Source organism: Pelophylax lessonae, assembly GCF_965119305.1.
Source record: "Pelophylax lessonae genome assembly, chromosome: 4".
NCBI classification, from domain to species: domain Eukaryota; kingdom Metazoa; phylum Chordata; class Amphibia; order Anura; family Ranidae; genus Pelophylax; species Pelophylax lessonae.
In genome coordinates this window covers 583,817,429-583,844,396 of record NC_138771.1, presented here as the reverse complement: position 1 = coordinate 583,844,396, position 26,968 = coordinate 583,817,429, and the positions used below count along the sequence as shown (strand labels likewise).

General features: G+C 43.8%; 1 protein-coding gene across 3 annotated transcripts in view; it reads left to right on the top strand.

Moving 5' to 3' along the window:
• LOC309554171 (adhesion G protein-coupled receptor E3-like) overlaps positions 1 to 24,457 on the top strand; it is a 162,127-nt gene extending 137,670 nt beyond the window's left edge. For 2 of the 3 annotated variants that reach the window (XM_082255788.1, XM_082255786.1), the window contains 7 exons: positions 4,660 to 4,895; positions 5,106 to 5,166; positions 9,210 to 9,301; positions 15,725 to 15,893; positions 15,999 to 16,100; positions 22,606 to 22,712; positions 24,198 to 24,457. In XM_082255788.1, the coding sequence (XP_082111914.1) occupies positions 4,660 to 4,895; positions 5,106 to 5,166; positions 9,210 to 9,301; positions 15,725 to 15,893; positions 15,999 to 16,100; positions 22,606 to 22,712; positions 24,198 to 24,216 (786 nt within the window). In that variant the 3' untranslated portion in view covers positions 24,217 to 24,457. The remainder of the gene's footprint in view (positions 1 to 4,659; positions 4,896 to 5,105; positions 5,167 to 9,209; positions 9,302 to 15,724; positions 15,894 to 15,998; positions 16,101 to 22,605; positions 22,713 to 24,197) is intronic. The other variant, XM_082255787.1, reaches the window with a different exon arrangement.
• Positions 24,458 to 26,968: the final 2,511 nt, after the last annotated feature.

Below are 26,968 nucleotides of genomic sequence, written 5' to 3'. Positions count from 1 at the left end.
GGGCAATCCATGGTTTCCCCCGGGCCTCTGTCCCCTAGCCTTCACTTGGTGGACCAATAAGGGTCTTCTTCGTATAGCAGACTTATGTGATAGTAGGGGTATTCTCTCCAGAGCTGCATTGAAGGACAAATACTCTCTCCCGGAGGGGGAGTTGTACCGCTATACTCAAATTTTCCACTATGTTTCCTCTCTAAAGAGTCTCAGCGATATAACTACCTCAACTCCAATGGAGTATCTTTGTACCAATATTGATAGACAGAAGGGATTCATCTCTACGATATATGCAGTGTTACATGAGGATGATGTTAAACTACCATATATGGTCCGATGGGAGGCAGACCTGGGGGAGGAGATGGACAGGGTGGAATGGAACCAGTTGGCAGTATTGAACTCAAAATCCTTAATCAATACCTCTCTCATAGAGGCCAATTATAAGGTTCTTCTGAGATGGTACATGGTCCCTGTCAGGCTGGCAGCGGCGGTCCGAGAAGGCCTCTCCCTTGTGCTTCCGGGGCTGCGGTCAATCTTGCGCGGTCATGCATATCTGGTGGACCTGCCCCAAGGTCCGCAGATTCTGGATCCGAGTATACAATTTCATATATTCACTTACTGGTGTTAACCTGCCTAAATCCCCTATCCAAGCGCTTTTGAGCAAACCAATAACAATGGCCCCAAAACACACTAAACGTTTGGTCGCTCTCATCTTTACAGCAGCCAAGATCGCCATAGCTCGCTCATGGCGATCCCCGGTGATATTACTAGAACTGCTCAAAGCTAAATTAACCTGGATCATGGTAAACGAGCGAATGGTGGCTATCCTCCAGGACAAATTACCCCTGTTTGAGAAAACCTGGGACCCCTGGATGAGATATCTAGCGGGACCCCAGTAGCAGGAGAGGCTCTCGTGGTAAGCTCCTCTGGGAGCACCTCTCCACGGCTATTTTGATTTCTTTGTGACAGACCTGGACACCACCCTCCCCTTGTCCCCATGTCTTACTCCTTTCTCTACTTCCTCTATTCCCTCTTTTCTTCCCCGCATCTTCTTATTTTCTCTTTCTATTTTTCCTTTTTCTTTTCTGTACCTCCGTTGATCTACACTTTCACGGACGCGGTCCCCTTGGGATCCCATTGGGTTTGACAGTGCCGCCTGGAGCGGCCTTGCTATGCACTGTAGTTCCGTCATCTGGTGCGATGGTGAGACTGCATTGCTGTCCTGCTGCCGGGGGTTGGTGATGGGTTGGAGTCTGGACGGCCGCCCCCCTCCATTCGGCGCAGTGTGTTCCCTTGCGGGGCGCCGGGAGGGGGCGGGTCCGGGCCTGACCCGGACCGCCCGGCCGGGGACGTAGCAGACAATGTATCATTTGGAACTGTTGACTGTTATTATGCACCCCTTCGGGGACTGTATCACTAGTTGTGTTTTCTAAGTTGTACCCATGTATTCCACAACGGACGTCCTCTACACTGTTTTATTGTGTATTCTTTTTCCTCTGCATTTAAACCAATAAAAATGTATTGAAAGATAAGAGATGAAGATAATATCGAGGAGAGCAGTCCACAGGTGCAAATTATGGTGAAGCATGCACAAGACATGAACATTCAGTGCTCTTCAATGTGCTGGCAACCCTCAACCCAGTCTCATTAGCCTCTCACCTCACACTTAGCCTCGTACACACGCGTCGAAATTCGGCAGGGAATTTTCGTCCGACGACCAATCTGCCGATTTTCGGCTTGTTAGTACGATGCTTCCGACAACCGACTCCGACTTTTCGGCCGAAAAAATCTGGTGTGCAGGCTATAAAATTTTTGCCCGCCGTCAAAACATGGCCGATTTTCGTGCAGTCAGTACATATTTCGACAGGGAAAAATCTTATGAGCAAGTCTGGGCATGCTCAGAGAAGAAAGCAAACCAACACATGACATCACTTCTGAAGTAGAATTTTGTCGGGCGAGAAAATTTGTGTGCAGTCTAGGCACATTCCAACCAACAAAACACCACTCTGGACAAAAGACGGACGACAGGTCAGCCGATAATCGTTGCGTGTGTACTAGGCTTAAGCCCCTGTGTCACCAGACGGGCTAGAAAGACATAAACTTTCTCCAAGGATATCACCAATATAGATCAGATCAGTATTCCTTTTCATCAGAAAATAAGGCTCACAGGTAACAGATCACAGGTCCATAAAGCGGGTCAGAGGTCCATAGGAAAACAAAGGTCCAGACATAGTGCATTACCGCAATAAATTACTTTATTGAACATAGCATAAAATAATAAAATTACCTTGTAAAGCACTATACAAGTGCATGTGATGAGCAGATCGTATTACACACAGCGGTCTCGACCGCAATGGATGGCGGGTGACGTCACCGCCCCCCCCCCCATACGTGCGAAGGCTCCTTTCTCAAACCATTGAAAATTATAGCCAGGCAAGCTCTATTTAGGAGAGGGATTTTGGGGTGGGTATCCCGTTCTCAGCCAATCACAAAACATTCAGCAAAAAGGCATTGCAAAGGTGGAAAGAGAAGAAAGGAAAGGGCAAACACAAAATCACATCTTTTGCATATAATGCTGCTCTGGAACTACTGAGCCCAGCGGACCAACACCACCAATTGTTTATAATAGAAAAAAAGAGGCTATGCCAAACCTAATATGAAGAAAATATAGCAAGTACATATAGAATACACATGTATATATAAAAAAAGCACATAAAAAAATGCATACATGAAAAAAGCATGTATAAAAATAGCATGAATAAACCAAAAGAATACTCTATTGGTATGTATGTTGGGGCTAGACTACCTAGCAGCTAATAGTAGTATGAGTAAATGGAAAATGTGCACATATAAAGGAAATGCGTAAATAAAAACGCATGAAAAAAATGCATGTATACATTAAAAAACGGCATAAATGAACCTGAAAAAGGGCACTATTGATATATATATATATATATATATATATGCAGCACTGTCTCCATAGGGCTTGCTATATGATGACTTGTTGGGCCTCCTCTGATTACCAGCACACAGTCACTTAGGGTACAATTCACACATTCATCCCAATGGCTCGTTGCTCAATAAACAGTCCAGGGCTGTTGTTTTTTTTGGTGTTTATTTTAGAACTTGGATGGGAGAAGAGAATAGTGGGATACTCCAACTGGAACTATGTATATTGGATAAGGGCAACTCTCACTTTGCCTCACCAGGTTGCTTGTGGAAGCAGCTGCACTGTTTGAACCATACTGCCACATATATGGAAAGGGTTAAGTCTCCTTGCTCTTTCTCTCCAGCAATAGACTAATGCCTCGTACACACGCATCGATAGTTGGCCGTGAATTTTCGGCCAACGTCCGATCGGCCGATTACCGGCTTGTTAGTATGATGCTTTCGACAACCGACTCCGACTTTTCGGCCGAAAAAAATCTGGTGTGCAGGCTATAAAATTTTTGTTGGCCGTCAACAGAACGGCCGATTTTCCGTCAGTCAGTACAGATTTCGGCAGACAAAAATCTGATGAGCAAGACTGGGCATGCTCAGAGAAGAAAAAACACACGGAAAGTAAATCAGCACATGACATCACTTCTGAAGTTGATTTTTGTTGGCCGAGAAAATTTGTGTGCAGTCTAGAGCACATTCCACCCAACACAACAACACTGGACAAAAGACAGCCGATCGGTCGGCCGAAAATCGTTGCGTGTGTACGAGGCATTAGTGATCTACATTCTCTTCATTTCAAACTATGCCTTCAGATACCCTACAGATTAACCAGATATGACCTCTCCATAACTTCCTTATGCATGGCTGTTGACATTTTTCCATCGGCATAGATTTCCTTTAACTTTGACATTTAATTCCACACAAAAATGAAATATTTGGAATATGATGAACAAAAGCAATGTTTTTTTAATTGTCGAAGCTTGAGGAAAAAATGTATTAAAGTATTTCCTTCCCTTAAATAACACAAAATAGACGTGAAAAATAGCTTAAAGAATTCCAGGTACAGTATGGCATTTTTTAGATAGTTACATTGATCTAGCTTGGACTAATGTAACTCTGCATATACCATACCTTTGGGATCCCTGTAGAACAGCAGTGTCCAAGCTGTGGCCTGGGGGCCAGATGAGGCCATTTTCTTGCTTTTATCTGGCCCTTGGGGCACTAGTCCACTAACTGACACCAATGATTGGAAACCATACTCCCTACTGATACCATCAATGGGGCACTATTTCTACCATTAAAACCAATGATTGGGGCACTGATGCTGGGGCATTTTCTACACCCACTGGCCACAGTTCGGCCCCTCTAAGCCTAAAGGACAGTAAGTTGGTCCTTTGCTTAGAAAGTTTGGAGATCTCTGCTCTAAAAGCTGAATATCACTGTAGTAGGCACCATTACAATAGTGATCTCTTCTAACTTCCGGGGCCCAGGAGGTCAGCATGATATAACACACCAGACTGATATTGTATATGAAGTTCAGGCAATTTCTGAAAATGTAAGGCCCCTTTCACACAGATATGAACGGTTCTCATTGGAAATCATGGAGTATGACTTGTAATGCGACTTTGCAGTCCCAAGTCACAGGACAAGTCGCACAATTGTGAAAGGGGCCTAAAATCACTTACCAAAAATAGACCCTAATCTCCATTATATGTATCCATTGTACAGATCCTGTGTTCTGTGATTGCGGGTCTCCTCCAGTTCTCCTTCCTCTGTGCCTTCTGCTGGATGTCTCTGGAGAGCGCCCTACTCTTCATGACAGTCCGAAACCTGCAGGCCATGAATTACATGACATCTCAACGTTCCCATTTCCCATACGTTTGTATAGCTGGATTTGGAATTCCTGGCATCATCATTATCGTCTCTGCAGCAATGCGGCCAAGTGCATATGGAACAGAAAAATAGTACGTTTTATAAATCAAAATAAAAAGTTCTATTCTCCGGTATCACTATATCTTCCCTCTCTCACCACTTCACCCTTCCTGAAATTTTCTTCACCACCAAATATACTTCCAGTGCATTCCTCCTCTGTTCTAAATGCTGCTTTGCTATTGAAATGTGTTTTATAAAGTATACATTTACATAAAATGACATGCTGCTATATTTTCCTCTAGCTGTTGGCTCCGTCTTGATCTCATTTGGAGTTTTCTTGGTCCAGTGTGTGTTTTTATAACTGTGAGTACATACTATGAAACCATATCTCATTTCATTTTTATGTTTCCTACGTATAACTGTTTGGTGCATTTTTATAAAAAGAATTTGAGCCCTGTAAAACTGCATATACATTATTTTCTGTGCAAATAGGGGCAAAAATAAATGTTATCAGGCTATTTTCTCTCTGTGCCAAATTTTTTGTTATTTATGCAAAATGGAGTGAATCAGGAAAATACAGCATTATGACCACTAGATGGAGCTGACGATCCTAGTAAAAAAGTATGTATTTCCTTTATGTAGTTCCATTTAGTGGTCATAATACAGTATTTTCCAGATACACTCTATTGAGTATAATTTATAATCATTTGACCAGGAGAGAAAATAGAGTAATAACATTCGTCATTGCACCCATTTGCACATAAAAAAATGCATAGGCAGTTTCAAAGGGTGAATAGCTCTGCAAACATTTTAAATACATCCCTTTGTGTCCCCATGGGCATTAGATGTCAATCATTTAAAACCTATAATACCTAGAATTTCATCACAATTCAATATACGTACGTATAAGACCAGAAGTATGATTACAGATCATGTGGCCCCATTGCAAAAATGTTTTTAGGCCCTTCCAGGCAACCTCTCTGCTGTCATTAGTTTTACTGTACGGTATCTCGATAAACAAGTACAGGTAGGAAGGTAAGAGAGCTGTTAGCATAGTCAGTACATTAATGGGGACCAGAGCTATGGATAGGAGTTATCCGGGAAAAAAAGGACATCATTTCATGAGTCTAATTTTTAACCTTCAATTTCCAGCTAACTATCCTGTCCCAAGTCATTTTCAGCATCTCAGATCTCGGGACCTCGGTGTAGGTGCTCCCACCACTATAACTACAGCAGCAAGAAGGTGCTGAAAAGAGTGGTCTTTTAGAACCATAACAACATTTTGTATCATGGCATAATTGTTAGCACATAATTATTCTATAACCCTAATAGATGACACAAAATTGGGCAGGGCAATAACTGCACAGCATGAGGCAGATATCTTACAGAATGACCTGGACAAAATAACAGAGTGGGCAACAACATGGCAAATGAGGTTTAATGTGGAGAAGTGTAAGGTTTTGCACTTGGGGACTAAAAACATAAAAGCACAATACACTTTAGGGGGGAACCTTTGGGGCAATCATAAATGGAGAAAGATCTGGGAGTCTTGGTAGAGGATAGACTAGGCAACAGCATGCAATGTCAAGTGGCAGCTGGCAAAGCCAGCAGAATATTAGCATGCATAAAGAAAGGGATGTATTCCAGAGATAAGTCTATAATCCTTCCACTTTATAAAACTCTGGTCCGACCGCATCTGGAGTATTCTGTCCAGTTCTGGTCGCCAGTCCTCAGGGGGGATGTGTTGGAGCTGGAGAGAGTCCAGAGAAGGGCAACTAAACTAATTAGGGGATTGGAGGACATTAACTATGAAGAGCATCTACAATCGCTAAATTTATTCTCCCTGGAGAAGAGACGCCTGAGAGGGGACATGATAGCAATTTACAAATACCTCAATGGTGATCTCAGCATAGAAAAAAAAGCTATTCAGTCGCAAGGATTGTATGAGGACACGAGGACATAAAATGCGATTAGAGGAGAGGCATTTTAACTTCAGGCAATGCAGGGGGTTCTTTACTGTTAGGGCTACAAGATTGTGGAATTCTCTACCACAAGAGGTGGTTTCTGCAGGAAGTATGGCTACTTTCAAAAGACTCTTAGATGTACATCTCAAGGATCAGAACATTCAGGGGTATGTGAGATGATTATGGCCACACACACCTACACAGGTTGAACTGGATGGACTATTGTCTTTATTCAACCTCAACTACTATGTAACTATAACTATGTAATACACGTTTCTGTAAACTGTGGCTTTTGCAGAACCACAAACAGTTTCTAGTTGTCAGTTTCTAGTTGAAGAGACACTGTGGGATTTTATAGTCTGAGGAAGACTGTTAGGTAAGGTGACCAGATTTTTAAAATATAATTCGGGGACATATTTTTTTTTTTTTTTAATGGCAAATGGTAAACTATTTTATTTTATTTTATTTATTTACCATATCCCCATTTACCACAAGCACGAGGCTATTTATCTCTTTTATATTTTATAAGTATATTTTATCAAATTATATATGCAGTGTATATGGTATGTGTTTATTGAATGATTGTATGATATATACATTATTTCTCACATTTCGTCCATGAGATAAAAAAAAGATACTCTTAGAATTTTTTGGGATATGACTACCAAGTGTTAAGAAGATAAGATAGAGAAAAAACTTTTCGATGCATATTTTGTATTTTATTCTTACCAAAGAATTTTGATTCAACAATAACAATATAAATTAAAAATTCAGAACAGTAAAAGATTCCATGGTAACTTTCAGCATTTCAACATTCCAGCTAACTGTTATAAGACTACAAATGTTAAAGCAACAGTTAGGCCCCGTAATGACTTTATCAAAATTACGTTTTTATGGTGTCAGGAGGTCCCTGAGCGCTGTGTTACCTTATGGGATTAAAACGTTCCCGAATGGTTTAACCCCAAATTCTGTGTTCCAGCATCGATCTCCTAGCGGCGCCTCTGATTGGCTGAAAGCAGTCAGCTGATGCTCTCAGCCAACCAGTGTATTTTATTCATAAAACTGGCTTGAAAAAGGTATGCAAGTATGAGTCATTAAATGGCGTAGAACTTTAGCTAACTGCTCTCAGCCAAACAGAGGAGCCACTGGCTGGCCCTGTAGGAGCCTTCCAATTTAGAGAGATTTCTAAACTGGAAGAGCCAGGATGCTGGGAGATTGGTGCTGGAACACAGACTTTGGGGTTAAACTATTCAAGAATGGTGAGCCAGTGCCAGGGACATCCTGGCACCATAACAACCCTGTCCGGGGACAAAACCGGAGACAGACTTGGTCCGGGGACAGTCTCCTCAGTCCGGGGACTGTCCCCGGAAACTGGGGACATCTGGTCACCCTATGTTAGGCATACAGAATTAATTTCAGTGCTGGCTGGAAAGACCAGTAGGGATGATCGAACGGTTCGGGTCAACCATCGGTTCGACCCGAACATTGACTGTTCGAAATTCGGCCGAATTCCAAACTTTTTGCAGAAAAACGTGTTTCTAACTGTCATTGGACATGGCTACTGGTGTAAGAACAGAGATCAACGGTCCTACATAGATCTCCATTTTTACACAGGGGAGAATGACAGGAGGCTTTGTTTACGTTAGCCGCCTGCCTTTCTCCCTTCACGGCGCACGATCGCGAGTGACCGGCGGACATCGGGTCCGCCGGTCACACGCACTGACTTCTTAGGGAACGAGCCGGGGCGGGCGCGCGCGCTCGCCCGCTATTGGCTCACAAGCCAGTGACAGGCTAGTGACATTTGCCTGACCGGGGCTGACCACCGCAGTATATGTACTTGCGGCGGTCGGTAACCGGTTAATAAATAGGGTATGGGCACCATTTCAATACACTCCCAGGATTTTCATTTGGGTTTTCTGTAAAGAGTCTTTGGCTATTGACAATGATTCTGAAGTTTCTTCCTGTACTCAGATTTTCTATATTAATTAACCTCAATAGGACTCCTAATAGGGGCCCCTTTCACCCGCTGGCATTTTAGCAACCACGTGGGCTGCTATGGCTATTGTTACACCAATGCATATGACCGGCATTCTATTGTTCCCCAAAACAACTCCCAAAGTGTACTTTTAACACTTACAGGTTTGTATCTTCCCCCCAGCCTGTGACTGGAGTGGACAGTGAAAAGAGGAACAACAGACTGATAAACTCATCTCTCTGTTGCTATTCTGCTTGTTAGTTCATGAGCAGTGCAGCCCATCTAATTGGCTACTTATGCTGTTTCTCCCTCTGCCAGTCTGAGCTCCACTGTACAGCAGCACCTATGTTTGCTTGCATTAAAAAATATATTTACTAACACATTTATGAATAGAGTGCTGCATTAATTTGTGCCCTTTATATGTTCCTGGAGTTCACCTCTAACTCTCACAATGCATTTTTCCTTAGATAAACTTTATTCTGTTGGTTCTTACATTTGGCCTTCTCAGGCAGAAAATGTCGTCTCTTAATTCAAATGTTTCAACTATAAAACACAACCGGTAAGTGTGCTATGTATGACATTATTCTATATGAAGGATGGCAATGTTGAAAGTGCAGCTAATCAAAGGTTATCTTTTGGCGAATGGACATCTGTAAACTGATATCCAATTCACAATGGAGTGCCTAATTATCTATATACAGTATACAGTAAGAAAATTGAAACGGTGACTGCTCAGGATATAACAAAACAGATCAATAAATTGCTCTCACAGTATAACTTTGAAAGGTTTAGGTAATGCTGAAATTTTTCATAATCAGCTACGTAGCTCCTGGGATTTGTTCAGCCCTTGACTAATGCCTGTGCAGCACAACGTCCTTCAGTAAGCCATAATTCCGTCAAATATATACACAACTATTGGTTTATTGCAATGTAAATGTGTCACCAGAACAGGTGACAGCAAATTTTCCATTTGGCACAGCTGTTCCTGTGACAACTGTTCAGTATGGTAATTCCCTCCCCAGATTTTCCCTCACTTCCTGCTATTAGGCTCTGTTCCTATTTTAATATAGTAAAGAGAAAGTTGTCATTAGGTGTTAGCTCCCCTTTTAGAGATGTCCCTTCTCTAGTGATGTCATTGGTGTAGTCAGTGCCCATATAAATGCTAGTGTGGGAGGAGCCCCCATTAGAAGGAGCATGGGAGCCAAACACCCCAGAGCTGTCAAGATGTATTCTCATGCAGTATTTATCTTAAAGCGGAATTCCGGCCACAGAATCTTTTTTTTTTTTAATGTCCCCCAAACAGTGACCCTCCGACCTCTATACATCCGCTAATCCTGTTTTATCCAGTGTAATAATAGTTTTGCAAGCATGAAATCTTACTTTATAAAATTTATGCTGAGCGCCGCCATCTTTGTCCTGGTTCACCGAGTCCGTTGTGGGGAAATGTCTGCCCTGCTTCCTGGTTGTAGTGGGCGGAGGCCGGTGAATCCAGCGGGAAATCTCGCGCATGCCCAGTACTATGCGATCAGCATCGCCGTCCGCACTGTGCTCCGCCTAACATCGCGTAATTTCCTGTTTGGAAATAACGCGAAGAAAGGAGCGGCCGGCCGCCTTCGTCACTGCCCATTGCATCCTGGGAGCCACGAGTAAGAGCTCCCAGGACGCATTGCGGGACAGGAAGTGACGACATTGGCCGCGGCCGAGGAAGGAAGAAGTGGATGGTAAGGTGAGTATATTATCCTCTGTGATAAGGTAATTAAAAAAAAAAAGCCGGGAATATCCAATTCTTGCTCAGGTAAGGATAAGGAAGCGGATGCCATAAAATCTAAAGGCATGATTTTGTGGCCGGAACTCCGCTTTAAGGGCCCTCTGCAGGGCTGAAGTCCCAGGTGAGGTGGAACAGCATTTGTGAGTAGTGGTGGAAGCCTGGGGAAGAGTGTGTCATCTGGGAAGATGCCCAGCTAGGCACAGATATAGAAGGGACATTGGGAAGAGACTGGTGTACTATAGAAAGCACCTTGACCCCCTGACCCTCAGTTGTGGCTCCTGTGACTTCTTGAAGGAAGCATGATACTGTGGATTTAATAAACATGGGGAAGTGGTCCTAACACTGTGGTGCTCCTTAGGAGGAATGGAAGTGTAAAGGGAAGAACTTAAAATGCGTGCTTACATGCTGCGCAGAAATTACAGCTACAGAATGTTCACTACTGTGTGTGGAGTGAAGAATTCTGATAGTATGTCAAATGTGATGCTAGATGTAACGGAAAGCTTGTGAAGGTGTGAAGCTACAGTAAAGTGTGAAAAATGCAGGATAAGGGGGTCTAGATGCCATGCTGGGGGAGGGGGCGCTGGCGATGTGGCCACTCATCCTGCTACTCACTGACAGGAGTGATTGCGATCTCACTCCTGTCAGAAGGAGCAGTGGTCAAAAGCTGCAGCTGGTGAGAGGATTCCATTTTCTCCTCCCTCCAGCCTGCAGGTGGCAATAGAGAGCAGGCACTGAGACTGAGAACTCTTCTCAGTCTCAGCACACACTTCTATGGAGTGTAGACAGACTGTCGTTCTTCCTCTCTCCCCCTGTCATGTAACACGACTGGAGAGATGAAGAAGAAGCTGCATCACAGTGCAATCTGTAAGTACAAAAGGGAAGGGGGGGGGCAACTCAGTCCTAGATCTCCCCTCTCTACTCCCCACACCCCCTTCTCCTCCTTAGACCCTCCCCCCCAGACCTCCCACTTCTCTTCCTCTAACCCCCCTCTCTCCTCTTTAGACCTTCCCCCCTTTCCTCTTCAGATCCCCCCCCCAACCTCCCTTCTCTCCTCCTCAGACCCCCTCAACCTCCTCTCTCTCTTCCTCACACCCCCCCAGACCTCCTCTTTCTACTCTTCAGACTCCCCTCCTCCTCAGACTCCTCAGACCTCCTCTCTCTCCTCCTCAGCCCCGCCTCTCCTTCCCAGACCCCTCCGGCCTACCCTCTCTCCTCCTCTGACCCCCCAGACCTATCCTCCCTCTTCCTCAGACCCCCCAGACCTCCCCTTAAACATGTTTTTTAAAGCTCACACATATTTGCCCCTCATTCTGCATTGTACATTCCCTATTTAACATTACCACATTCTGCACCGTAAGTCATCGCAGACTCTGATTTAACTACACCCCTTTAAGCTACGCCCAATATTTAGCGCAATTTAAACCACACTCTTTGTGCAACGCATTTTTATTTTTCTTAACGCCTAGGGCCCACTTTTAATCTCACTGGCTCACTGATTTCATGAAACGCCTCTGATAGGCCCCTTTGAAGAGGTTTTACCCCTTCCCTACTCTATCTTAACCACTTTCCGACCGACCGCTGCCTTTTTACTGCGGTAGTGCTGCCCTCCTGGGCAAACTGACATAGACCTACGTCGGTCACGTGCCTGCAGCTAGGGGGGCGAGCGCACACCACCGCTGGCGCGCTCCCGCCAGCACTTAGCAGCGGGGAAGCCGAATCACGGGGCAGGCGGCTCCGATTGCGTTCCGCGCTGAGAGAGAAGGACGTTCAGCTGTTGTAAACACAGCTGACCGTTCTTCTCCCTGGAATGATCATAGAGCCCTTGTGATCCTTCTATATAGGATCACAGGTCTCTATGATCATTTTACAAGCCACGCCCCCAAGTTAGAATAATTCCCCTAGGCTCACATTTAACCCCTTGATCACCCACAATGTTAACCCCTTCCCTGCCAGTGTCATTATTACAGTAACAGTGCATATTTTTAGCACTGATTACTGTAGTAATGTCACTGGTCCCCCCAAAAGTGTAAAAAATGTCAGTTAGGGGTCCGATCTGTCCGCCGCAATGTCACAGTCCCGCAAAAAAATCGCAGATTGCCGCCAATACTAGTAAAGAAAAAAAAACAATAAAAATTACATAAATCTTTCCTGTAGTTGGTAGACGCAATAAATATTGCGCAAACCAATCAAAATACGCTTATTTACCAAAAATTTGTAGCAGAAAGCAAATTGGCCTAAAATGTTAAAAAATTTGGATTTTTTAATTTTTTTTGAGAATGTTTTATAGCAGAAAGTGAAAAATATTGTTTTTTTTTTTTTTTTTTCAGATTTGTCGTTATTTTTTTGTTTATAGAGCAAAAAACAAAAATCACACAGGTGATCAAATACCACCAAAAGAATTGTCCATTAAAGTAACAAAGTGCCGAATTGCAAAATATAGGCCTGGTCATTAAGGGGGAAAATCTTCTGGTCCAGAAGTGGTTAAACTAAAAAAAAAATAAAAAATAAAAAAGTATTGGCTACACAGGAAGGACATTCGCCTTTTAGTTGTCCCCATTTAAAGAATTCCCTTGTTCTGGTGACATCTCTAAAATTTTGGAAATTGGAATGGCCACCAGTACAAATAGAGTTAGTGAAGACGAGGGCAATAAAAACCTGGCAGAAGGCCCCATCCTTTTCCCTTCTATCCAAAACTGAAAAGGTTTTTCTTAGGGGTGTACTTTAAGTAAACAGCTTTGCACCTCATTTACTATATGTAGAATTTCAGAAATGGTCCACATAGTAAACTTCCTGCAACGTTGTTCACTTTAACCACTTGCCAACCAGCTGCTGCACATATACTGCAGCAGGTCGGCTCTATTATGTGAAACCACGTACATGTACGCCGTTTGGTGCAATAGCCAGTGGAGGCGCACGCGATGTCCGCCGGCCACTTGCGATCGCTCCCCATAGAGACAGAACAGCAGTCTCCCTATGTAAACAAGGCAGACCACCGTTCTCTCAGAGATGAGCACAGGGATCCTGTGTTCCTTCTATTTAGGAACACAGATCTCTATGTTCATCAATTTAGTCCATCCCCTACACAGTTAGTAGGCACCCCCCAGGGACACACTTAACCCTTTGATCGCCCCTGGTGTTAACCCCTTTCCTGCCAGTGTCATTAGTACAGTAAAAGTGCATATCTTTAGCACTGAATACTTTAGTAATGTCACTGGTCCCCTCAAAAGTGTCAATTAGGTGTCCGATCTGTCCGCCGAAATGTCGCAGACCCGATAAAAAACGCTAATCACCGCTATTACTAGTAAAAATAAAAAAAATGCCATAAAAATATACCCTAGTTTGTAGACACGTGTAACGCTCATGCGTTTTTTGTTAGTGAATGGATGTGCAGCTGCAGAATTATTACACTCAGTAGTCATGTAGAGAATGTGTTGAACAACATATCCAACACTCAGGACTTCATCACTGTGTACAGCCTGTTATGCAAATATACATACACTCAATATGATGTTCCTGGAGTGATAGAATGTATATGATAGAATAGAGGTGAGAGACAGGCAATAGAATGGTGAGCACTTAGTAGTAGTATTCAGGAGAGTGGTAGGTGATGATAGTATGCAGAGAGAGTAACCTAGTGCAATGATAGGTGATGGTAGTCCCAAGAGCTAGCAATCTATGCAGATGATAGAAATAGCTTAGATAGTAATAGTCCCTTTAGTATGCAGTAGTAGATAGTGAAAGTTAGGTTGAGGAAGGAATCCCCTGCAGGGTACTTATCACTAGATGAGTTAGTAGTAGCAAGGTCCAAGAGTAATGGAGTAATCCGGTAGCGAGATACTGGATCGGTAGCGAGGTTTCTGGTCTTGTTCAGGCAAGGGGAATAGCTTGAAGCTTCGGCAGCATTGGACAAGACAAGGCAACATGCGGTTTGAACGAGCAATGAGTGAGAGAAAGCCGGCGATTGAAATAGCCGCTCATAGCGCCGCCCGGCGATGACGTCATTGCCCTTAAAGGTGTATGCCTTCCATTTGGATAGCAAGATGGGACGCAATATTAAGAGAGAAATGTGGAAATAAGGGTACCAGAGGTACCAGAACATTACAACACGATACCTTTTGGGCAAACCAATTATTATACACTTATTGGAATTTTTTTTTACCAAAAAATATGTGGCAGCATACATATTTGCCTAAAATGATGAAAACATTTTTTGTTTTTATTGGCTGTGTTTTATAGCAGAAAGTAAAAAATATTGTTTTTGTTTTGTTTTTTTTCAGAATTGTCGCTCTTTTTTTGTTTATAGCAAAAAAAATGCAGAGGTGATCAAATACCACCTAAAGAAAGCTCTATTTGTGGGAAAAAAGGACATCAATTTTATTTGGGTACAGCGTCGCATGACCATTGCCATATCGCAAAAAAATGGCCTGGTTATTAAAGTGACACAAATCATATTGTAATTGAACGTTATTAAAAATGACCTTTCCTTTTCAATCTGCAGCTGTTGTAATTTTCTGAAAATGAAATGCAATATGGCTACCTGGAGGTGTTCTGTACACAGAATGTATACTGACCACACCCCAGAAACTTTATTTCCTGCTTGCGTGATTGGCTCACCAATTTTCCCAGAAGTCTGCCTAAGATAAAAGTCAGATTTCTGTCATCCCCTGCAACAAAAATCTCATTTTTGTGAGATACTTCCAGTAGGAACACGTCTAAAGGGATGCAGGCCCAGCAGTTTTCCTCATTAGAGCCCTGCAGCTGCCACAGCTAATATAAAATTATGAAACCACTCCCATTAGACCCACTCAGCACAGAGGAACAAATAGTGATTTCTTCAGAATAACAAAAGGTAGGAATCTGCAACAAAGGTTGTTTTAATCCTTGTAATGTACAGAGATCACCCAGAGGGGAATGTTTTTTTTTCCACAAAAGGGGAGTTGCGCTTTAAGGGGGTAAATCCTTCCGGTCCCGAAATAGTTAAAGTATCTGTTTAATTAAATCTATTTCAAATAAATAGGTTATAGTAAATCTTTGATTTAAAAAAAATATTTGTTAAAACACAATTCATGGGATGTGGTTTTTTTATACCCAAATGTCCTCATCTGTAAAAGCTGAAGGAAAGGATCACACCTCACACTTCATTGATTTTAATGACAGATTAATTTGTTTTGTGCTTTCACCTTTGTGATTATTCCTTTTTCCTTTCCCCCACAGTCTTCTGACATTCAAGGCTTTGTCCCAGCTCTTCATATTGGGATGTACCTGGATTTTCGGCCTCTTCCAGTTTGGGTCAGGCTCCCTGGTCATGTCCTACATCTTCACCATCTGCAACAGTTTCCAGGGACTGTACATCTTCTGTGTACATTGCCTACTCAACCGCCAGGTCATGTGACACATTCACTTGCTTATCGTGTCTCATGATGCATATGATGCCTTGTTGCTAGATCTCTGTATAATTGCCCTAACAGTATTCTTTTTACATGTACAGGTATGGAAATGGTATATGAGAGGATTCCGTAGATTCCATTCTAAGAAGTCAGAGTCGGAAGAATCCAAGTATGCCAATACGGTGCCCACAACATTAAAGTCGGTAAGTTCTGACTTTCATTTATTTTCATGTTTTTTGTGTACATTACAGAAAGAGGTGATTGCATGCATTACAACAAGAGATGAAGATAGCTTAGTGGACTGAATGCATCCCAATGTAGGCACTTTTTGAACCAATAAAAAGCTAAGGAATTTAATTAGATATAAACAATGACATTGACAATACATAAAACAGTGTGTGGTTTAAGCCAGGGTATACAGCACCAAGGACCTGTCAGTGTCAGTGCATGTCAGTGCACAGTGTGGATGAGATTCTAGTATTAAGCCCCGTACACACGCGTCGATAATTGGCCGATTTTCGGCTTGTTAGTATGATGCTTCCGACAACCGACTCCGACTTTTTGGCCGAAAAAAATCTGGTGTGCAGGCTATAAAATTTTTGTTGGCCGTCAACAGAACGGCCGATTTTCCGTCAGTCAGTACAGATTTCGGCAGACAAAAATCTGATGAGCAAGACTGGGCATGCTCAGGGAAGAAAAACACACGGAAAGTAAACCAGCACATGACATCACTTCTGAAGTAGATTTTTGTTGGCCGAGAAAATTTGTGTGCAGTCTAGGCACATTCCAACCAACAAAACAACACTGAACAAAAGTCGGACGATCGGTCGGCTGATAATCGTTGCGTGTGTACGAGGCATTAGTGCAGAAGCACCTGGTGAAAAACAGGAGGTAGAAGAGCATGATGGTCATTTCCAGCATTTTCAACACGGGAACCCCATATCCCGGCACCTCATTTGCTTCTCAAATTAAATTTTAAATTCATTTTTTACAGTTTATTAGAGAAACTTGTTGCAGGATGTTTTACAAAGAACCCTTCCTTCTATTAGCCAAGGCCTGGGGTATGGACACCAAGAGATACTACAAAATTTGGAAATTCTTGAAAATAAGACTTACTATTGGTTTTGGAAATAAAAATACAATTCTGCACTCCAACTGGTCCACAATCCCATATTGGTACATTCCTGCTGTTTCGGATCCTATACCCAGATCCTGCTCTGAAGTAAGATAATAACAGTCAATGCTTTCCAAACAGTTGTGGATAGACAGTGCAGCTGCAGAAGGGCCCTTTGGGAATGATACATTATTTTATACTAGATGTGGGTCAGATAGTACTTGGACCCCATCCATTGTCACCTAGACCTGGACACCGCTCACTTCTATCTGGCTGTCAGTTAATACACAGTGAATAAGTGTGTTTATTTGGCCAGTATGTTAAAATGGGGGGACAAAAATGGGGCTAACACAAGAACCCTATGGTAACTCTATCCACCACTGTTCTCAACTAATATCCAAAACAGTGTAAAAAAAAAAAAAAAAAAAAAAAAAAAAAAGTAGGCCTCTTCTAAATCAATTGTCCAAAAAGGAAAACTGTATCTTTGGTACAAGTTGTCCTTTAAAGCATGCCATCACCCCCTTAACCACTTGCCGACCGCCGCACGTACATATACTGCGGCGGTCAGCCCCTCACAGGCAGAGTGACGTATCGGTACGTCACTAGCCTGTGAGGCTCTGGGGAGCGAGAGCGCGCCGCCGGAGGCGCGCTCCCGCTCCCGCGTGGTCAAGGGCCCCCCCGCGCGTGTGACCGGCGGACCCGATGTCCGCCGCTCACTCGGCGATCGTCGGGGGAGAGGGAGAAAGTCAGGCAGCTTGTGCAAACAAGCTGCCTGTCATTCTCCCCTGTGTAGGAACCATGATCATACGGTTCTACTATGTAGGACCGTTGATCATTGGTCCTACAGCTCTAGCCACAGCCAATCACAGTTAGAATCATGCCCCTAGGGACACACACAGCCCCTCCCTCTCAAATAAAGTTAACCCCTTCACTGCCAGTGTATTTTTACAGTAACGGTGCATATGTATAGCACTGATCAGTGGCGGCCCGTGCATAGGGGGCGCCAGGGCGCCGCCCCCCTAAAAAAAAGGAGAAAAAAAAAAGACAAAAAGAACAATAAAGTTACAAAAAAAAAAAAATCGGTTCGCAGGACTCGCCGACCTATGTGGTGGCTAAAGGGGGGGTGGGGTTTACGACCCAGAAAAGGCGCCGATTGGCTGCCTTCTGGGGGCGTAAGGGGGCGTAACCTGGGCGCCGGAAGGAACGCCTGACCACCCCACCTTCGTGATATCCTGGCTGTGATTGGTCCAGTCTCCAGCCTGGACCAATCACAGTGGGACATCAGCCGGCGTCAAGATCACCGCTTCCGGAATCCGCCTTCAGACTGACTTCCTTGCCACCCGACCGCCCGAATGTGTCGCGCAGCCAGCCCAGCAGCAGCGGAGAAGACTTCGGTGGACGGTGGTCGGTCCCATCCGCAGCTCCGCACTCACCACCAGTCACCACTCACCGTGACAGGAAGGAGCCTGGAGCAGGAGGACTCACTGAAGAGGAGACGGAGTCGGAGACCAGTCCAGGACTCGGCGAGTCGGATCGGGTGGCGGCGGGCCGGGCCTCTTCTTCGTGGACGTGGACGGACGGGACGGCGTCGGCGGCAGTGGTACTGCAGAGACGAGACCGTGCATCCATCCGGAATCCGAATCCAGACCAGGTCTCCAGACCTGTGTGCAGCAGCGCGGCGGTAACGGTAAGTGAGTCCTCAGGCCTCAGCCAGCCAGCCATTGCCATGCCATCCAGCCAGCAGCCCATGCCATGCCAGCCAGCAGCCCATGCCAGCCAGCCATTGCCATGCCAGCAGCTGTTGCCATGCCAGCCAGCCAGCAGCCCATGCCAGCCAGCCATTGCCATGCCAGCAGCTGTTGCCATGCCAGCCAGCAGCCCATGCCAGCCAGCCAGCAGCCATTGCCATGCCAGCCAGCCAGCAGCCGTTGCCATGCCAGCCAGCAGCCGTTGCCATGCCAGCCAGTCAGCCAGCAGCCGTTGCCATGCCAGCCAGCCAGCCAGCAGCCGTTGCCATGCCAGCCAGCCAGCCAGCAGCCGTTGCCATGCCAGCCAGCCAGCCAGCCAGCAGCCGTTGCCATGCCAGCCAGCCAGCAGCCAATGCCATGCCAGCCAGCCAGCAGCCAATGCCATGCCAGCCAGCCAGCAGCCATTGCCATGCCAGCCAGCCAGCAGCCATTGCCATGCCAAATTGCCAATGCCATTGCCGCCATCCATGATGAAGCACAGCACTAGTCTGGTCTGGGCCCGGCCTGGGTAACTTGATAAATCTTGCACCGTGACCTGCCTGTACCTACCTGTTCTGGCCTGGCCTGGGTCCATCCATCCATGATGGATGGATGGACCCAGGCCAGAACAGGTAGGTACAGGCAGGTCACTGTGCAAGATTTATCAAGTTACCCAGGCCGGGCCCAGACCAGAGTGTGCCGATATCATTATATATATATCATCATGGATGGATGAAAGGGGGCATGTACGCTGGTCACTGCATTGAAAGGGGGCCTGTACCCTTGTCACTGCATTGAAAGGGGGCCTGTACCCTTTTCACTGCACTGAAAGAGGGCATGTACGCTGGTCACTACATTGAAAGGGGACATGTACGCTGGTCACTACATTGTAAGGGGGCATGTACGCTGGTCACTACATTGAAAGGGGGCCTGTACGCTGGTCACTGCATTGAAAGGGGACATGTATGCTGGTCACTGCATTGAAAGGGGCACGCTGGTCACTGCATTGAAAGGGGGCATGTACGCTGGTCACTGCATTGAAAGGGGCACGCTGGTCACTACATTGAAAGGGGGCATGTACGCTGGTCACTACATTGAAAGGGGGCCTGTACTGTGGGATTAGTGCTAGGGGGCCTGTACTGTGGGATTAGTGCTAGGGGGCCTGTACTGTGGGATTAGTGCTAGGGGGTCTGTACTGTGGGATTAGTGCTAGGGGGCCTGTACTGTGGGATTAGTGCTAGGGGGCCTGTACTGTGGGATTAGTGCTAGGGGGCCTGTACTGTGGGATTAGTGCTAGGGGGTCTGTACTGTGGGATTAGTGCTAGGGGGCCTGTACTGTGGGGTTTGTGCTAGGGGGTCTGTACTGTGGGGTTTGTGCTAGGGGGTCTGTACTGTGGGGTTTGTGCTAGGGGGCCTGTACTGTGGGATTATTGCTAGGGGGCCTGTACTGTGGGGTTTGTGCTAGGGGGCCTGTACTGTGGGGTTTGTGCTAGGGGGTCTGTACTGTGGGGTTTGTGCTAGGGGGCCTGTACTGTGGGGTTTGTGCTAGGGGGCCTGTAATGTGGGGTTTGTGCTAGGGGGTCTTTACTGTGGGGTTTGTGCTAGGGGGCCTGTACTGTGGGGTTTGTGCTAGGGGGTCTTTACTGTGGGGTTTGTGCTAGGGGGTCTTTACTGTGGGGTTTGTGCTAGGGGGTCTCTACTGTGGGGTTTGTGCTAGGGGGTCTGTACTGTGGGGTTTGTGCTAGGGGGTCTGTACTGTGGGGTTTGTGCTAGGGGGCCTGTACTGTGGGGTTTGTGCTAGGGGGCCTGTAATGTGGGGTTTGTGCTAGGGGGCCTGTAATGTGGGGTTTGTGCTAGGGGGTCTTTACTGTGGGGTTTGTGCTAGGGGGCCTGTACTGTGGGGTTTGTGCTAGGGGGTCTTTACTGTGGTGTTTGTGCTAGGGGGTCTCTACTGTGGGGTTTGTGCTAGGGGGTCTGTACTGTGGGATTAGTGCTAGGAGGTCTGTACTGTGGGGTTTGTGCTAGGGGGTCTGTACTGTGGGGTTTGTGCCACTCTCAGTCAGTGTATCCCATAATAGGGTGTCTCTCACAGTATATCCCATAATAGGGCCCCTGCTCCCTATTGGATATACTAGTACTGAGAGACCCCTTAATATGTGATACATTGTGAGAATTTGTTCACGCAAGCAAAATACAGGGGACAAAATGGGTGGAGTCGATAAGGGGTGGGGCTTCTGAGAAACGGGAGGGGTAAAATAGAAGGGCGGGGTCTTGCGCCCCCCCATCTTAAAACTTCACCAGCCGCCACTGGCACTGATTACTGTAGAAATGTCACTGGTAACCCCAAAAGTGTCAAAAATGTCAGTCAAGGGTCCAATCTGTCCGCCGCAATGTCGAAGTACCGCAAATAAAATCGCAGATCGCCGCCATTACGCGTTAAAATAAAAAACAACAAAAATGACAAAAATCTTTCCCTTTGTTAGTAAACGCGATAACTTTTGCGCAAACCAATCAAAATAAGCTTTTTGCGATTTTTTTTTACCAAACATATGAAGCATAAAACAAATTGGCCGAAAATGTTAAAAAATTTAGATTTTTACATTTTTTTTTTGGGGAATTTCATATAAAAAAATGTGAAAAATATTGTTATTTTTGCAAAATTGATGCTCTTTTTTTGTTTATAGCGCAAAAAGTAAGAATCGCACAGGTGATCAAATACCACCAAAAGAAAGCTCTGTTTGTGGAAAAAAAAGAACGTCAAATTTGTTTAGGTACAGCGTCGCACGACCGCGCAATTGTCCGTTAAAGTCACGCAGTGCCGAATCGCAAAATACCCCCTGGTCTTTCAGCAGCCAAATCCTCCGGGGCTTAAGTGGTTAATGCAGCCAACCTACAGAAATAAATTCATCCTCGATCCAGGGTTCTTTACTGTGAGTCCCTGCCCAAAGCTGCATCTTTATTCTGCATATGTGTGCCCCAAGGAAGAAGACACTTCTCTGGCTAGGGCTGCAGAGTGAAGAACATTAGATTGAGCAGAAAGAAAAGTTGTTCTCCAAGTGGTCCTCACACCTGCACGTCTTAAAAGACAACTTGTACCAAAGGCACAATTAAAACTTCTGCACACCTAATATTCACCTGTTGGAGAAGGGGTACAATCTTTAATAAAACAATATTTAAACAAACAAAAAAAAAATATATGTATAAAAATGTACTAATTGAAGAATGTACTGCCCTTATTGAAGTTTGAAAAGGGCAAACATGAGTCATGCAGTCCCATTCTGCAAAACTGAAGAGAGTTCTTGCAATCTCTGAAAATCAGTCTCAGTAATGGCAAGCTGGTAATACAAGGACGGGGAAGACGTCATCAGCTCCATAGTAGTGACAGAATGGGAGGTCAACATTGATTATTTGTCATCCTTTTGCTGCTAGCATTAGTAAATAGATAGGAAAGTATATAACATTTACTTGTTTTAAACTTTTTCTTTTACATTTCTTCAGTTACTTCCTGGTTCCCATGTCTAGGCAAATGAGGTCATACATCCCAGGATTCTTCGGGGGGGGGGGAGGGTTTTCTCAGCTTAGCACACCCTCCTCCCTGCATGGCTGAGCTAAGGGCAGATGGACAAATTTATTGAATAGCGTTTTTGGTTTGTGGTGCTCAGATATAGTGCAGTTCCACTTTAACTGCAGCAAAGCAAAAGCCCATATACATTGCTGATTACAAAAAATACATTGGGGGACATTGTCTTGTCATACCAAGTCCTTAAACTTTACCTGGTCCTCCGCAAATTGTACATTTGGTATAAAAAGCTGAGCAAATATCTCATCCAGATGGAAATGTACAATTCTTATATTTTGTACAAACAGGCGAGCAATACAGATGAAACCTTTCTACACCAGGAATTGATTTATGAGAATCTCTTGTGTCGTCAAGCTGGCCCCACAAAGAAGGTGCCATGTTTGTTCCAAGCAAGGTATAAGAATGGACATACATTCTTTTTTGTCCTGAGTGCCCTTCCCTGCCATCTTTGTGTGTTGATGACTGCTTCAAAACGTATCATACAAAGGCATGCATTAAAATTCTCAGCAACTTTTAAAATATATTCCTATACAATATTTTACATCTCTTCAGGTTGCTTAGCCTTTGTAGAGTCCTAAAATTTTATTGTTTAAGTATAACTCTAACCAGAACACTTATTTTTGTCTTGTATAGACTAGAGAGTGGTACAATCCCTTTAACCCTCTTTCTTTTTTTGCAGTCAGTGCCCAATTTGGGGAATTTTCCATGTTACAGAGATACAATGAGAAGTGATACAAAACCTCTCTAAATTCAGGGGAATTCCCGTGACACGACTGTACCCAGAACATGTGTCCTCATTGGTAGATTTCTCCTCACCGTTGCCATTGGTAAAGCTGTACTCTGGGCAGAAAAAATTTTTTTCAGTAGCCACAAAGGATGTAAATCTAACTTGTATGCATCAAATGCCATTGTAAATCTGTCTGTGAGCCAGTTAGAGCCAACATGTGTTGGACACAGAGATGTCTACCTTGTATTTGTTATTCCCATACTTTTTTGAGGTTGTAGATTAGTTCCTATTGTGTAGTAGAAGTGATTGTAGAATCTCCACTATAAAGCCTTTCTGTGTGGACTACATTCCACTGAGGATTATTGCCCTTTTACTGCAAAAAACGAGAGGGAATCAGTATAGGGAACTTGTCTACAACAATATGAAAGCTTCTAGAAGCCCAGAGACAATTCACGGAGGACACCCAATCCGGGAGCTTCTGGTGGCGGTGGAGCTATACTATGCAATAATATTTAGTTAAAGCTATATTATGAATCTTTCTTGGGTGAATCAACAAATAGTAATAGAAGGGATGAAATACTAATCTCCTCTAAAGAAAATTATAATGCTCACAGTGCTGCTCGTGTGACCATTCTCAACCAGGGTTTCTTTGAAACCCTAGGGTTCTTCCAGAGGTTGCTAGGGGTTCTATGAACTGCTGTCGATTTACCTCCTGTCTGCTGGTTCCTGCATAGTTCCAGGACCAACACCACTTGGCAGAGCCAGCTGCATTACACCAGTCATTGTTTTAGCTCTCTTTAAAGGTGGTAGTCTGACCATGACTGTAAGTGGGGCTTTCTTCCATCTTGCCACCAAGGTAAGGGGCATTCTCCCCCACTTAATTGATTTTAGCAGGGGTTTCCCAAGACCTGAAAAATATTTCAAGGGTTTCTCTAGGGTAAAAAAAAGGTTGAGAAAGGCTGGGCTAGAGGTTCAAAAATATATATAAATTCCTTTTATTCATATGTATTTACCAAATGTTATTGATACCTGCATAAAGCACTGCATAACCTGACAGCTTTGGCTCCCTGTGCTTCTGGGCCCCAATGATATTGTGTGGTAAATAGTGCCTATAGTTACACCTCTGATAATAAAAAAAAACTTCTATTGCAGAACCAAGTATCAGCAGTAACACATCTGTAAAGGAAGTGATTGCCTACGCTAGAGCCTGGGAATTCTTCACTGTGTGCAGCATATGGACTATCTAAAACGTAATCCCTTGGTAAAAATCGATAATTATAAACTATGTTGGGAAAAATTCCTTTCTTGGACTGTAAGAACTACAAAAATGTTTTGTAGACACGTGAGCAGTGAACTGAAGGACTGACAACCATTTTTGGGACCAAATGGAAGTGAAGAGTGTCAACCAGTATTTGCTTATATTGCACATATGCAAACAATTGTATATTTAAATGACAGCACCTCTTTATGACATTTGTGCCTGGGGCTAATAAATATATACTTTTTTATATAAATGCAGCAGCATCAGAACATATTAGCTCACAGTAGACCTCTGGTAGTTACAAAAAACTCCAGGTTACCTGTCTTGGTTTGGTGGAATCACACCAGTGTCTGGTTTAATTAACCCACCAATGGGTTAATTTAAATGGCCCACGAGTTGATCATAGACCATAATCATGCACTGTGGAAGTGTCACATTAAATAAATATGTCATACGCACATGTGCATAGAGCCATTTACATCTATGGTTGACTGTACGTGCCACCTGGGGCTTACTGGGCATGGAAGATCGCAAGAAGTTTTAACCCTGAGCTCCCTTGTGCCATCAAAGGTCCATGTCCATGTACCCTAAGGATAAGTAAAGACAATGGTGCATATCTATAACGAGTGTCTTTCTGTATTTTCAGCAACCTCTAACTATTTGGTGTTTACTTTATATTGACACACAAGTCTTCTTATCTTTATAACCAAAGTATATTTTGTTGGCAGCATTTTACCAGAATTTGTAAATTTGCAGGTTTTTTACAGTGGATTTTGTGACAGGTCTGCAGGAAACCTGTGGTCTTTTTCTGTGATTTTTTTTTTTTTTTTGCAATCTTTTTATATTTAACAGGTGTTTATTGTGGATGAGTAGATTTATATGAACATTTGACAATATAGAAATAATAAAGAAATAGGCATTTGAAACAATATATGGGCAATAAACTGGCAAATATGATTTACCTTGGGCAACAAATTGAAAACGGTCACTTAATATGGGCAATTGTTATAAAAAGTGCATCGTTTGCCATAAAAATTCTGACCTTTAAGAAATGTATGTTGTGACAGGACTCACTGTCACTGGGAATGAAAGACAGACAATATGCTAATATCATCAGCTCAACCACCTGTCTTCCAGACATCATTGAATATGCTGATGTACTCACCTGTTATCTACAATAGGTTCTGTATTTACACCTGTTATTTGTGTATTGTATTGTAGGAGCTTGAGGACGGCTGTCTGCTATTTAATTGGCTCAGGTTGATTGAATCAGTGTCAACTATTAGTTGCTGAGTGGAAATATACTGTTTGTGTTGATTGTTCTTTAGATATGTTAATTATATTTCTGTATACAATTTCATCTGCATAGGATAATGTAGTCAGGCAACCCCTAACCTGTGTGTAGTAATTTGATCAGGAGGGGGATGTGCTCATGTGTGTATAAATTGAGTGCGAAACTGTTCAATAAAAGAGAAGGTTCCAAAACTTGTACGAGCTAAGTTGTTGGCTAGCTTTGTATGAGGGTGGCTGGGAAAATCTGGGATATATGTTCATGACTGCAAAGAAGACCACAAGTACAGTGTGGGTCAATGGTTCCGTTACATATGTGACACCTACTGACAGGTAACAGAGTTCAAAATATAGTAGTTCTCTTCAAAGAGACAAAACATTTTTGAATTTCTTGTTAAGAGCATGTAGAGAATCAGCTTAACAATTTAAAATATCATTTTAATAAAGGAAAATGTACAACAAAATGCAAGAAAATCTTTACAGAAAAGGATATTACAAAATACACAATAAGCAACAGCAAAATAAATAGGGTTAAATGTGAAAAAGTACTTAAAGTGGTTGTAAACTGTCGCCCATAACTTTTGCACATATTAATCATCAGTGAATACAGTGCAAATCACTGTGTGTAGATGTCACTATACCTCTTCCGCTTGCTTGTAATCTGTCCCATTCTATTTATTGATGTCATCCGCACATGCGCATCTTCTCCCCGATTCACGGCATGCTCTTTGTGCCGCAAGTCCATTAATAAGTATGCCATGTCCATCGTTTCCTCTCTCTGCGACACTGCGCTGAGATACTGCGGGATTATAGTCCCATTCACAAGTTCCTGATACCCATGTGACCTTAATCGTCAAACAGGTCTGCCTATGATAGGCGGGACACAGTTGCCATAGAAATCCTGGAGCTAGAATGAGGCTTGGGTAAGCAAGCATTGTGCATGTGTGAGATTACAGCTAAGAAAAGAAGAAAGGGCAGAAGTATATTACAATGCAGACTCAGAAAACCATACTTAACGGAGCTGGCTTATTCCAGGAAGCATGGATTTTAAAACTGCTGGAAAAAGTAAGAAACACACAAATGGGGGTTAATATAATCCAGAATATGTTGTAATACTTTATTATACTGTTTAAAAAAAAAAAACAGCATCTGAGGGACAGAGTTTACTTTAACAAATATCGCCTCATCTTTGGACCCAGCCAATGAACCTTAGCTCTACATTTTCCATTGAAGCAATGGTGGATTGCTGTCTAGCCAGCAGCCATCTTCTTTGGTCCCTAAGGTCGGCATTCACAAAAATGACATAATCAGTCACAGGAGAGGAGTGTGCTGAGGGTGATGACGTGTTTTATGAGAGTTAATATTCCCCCAG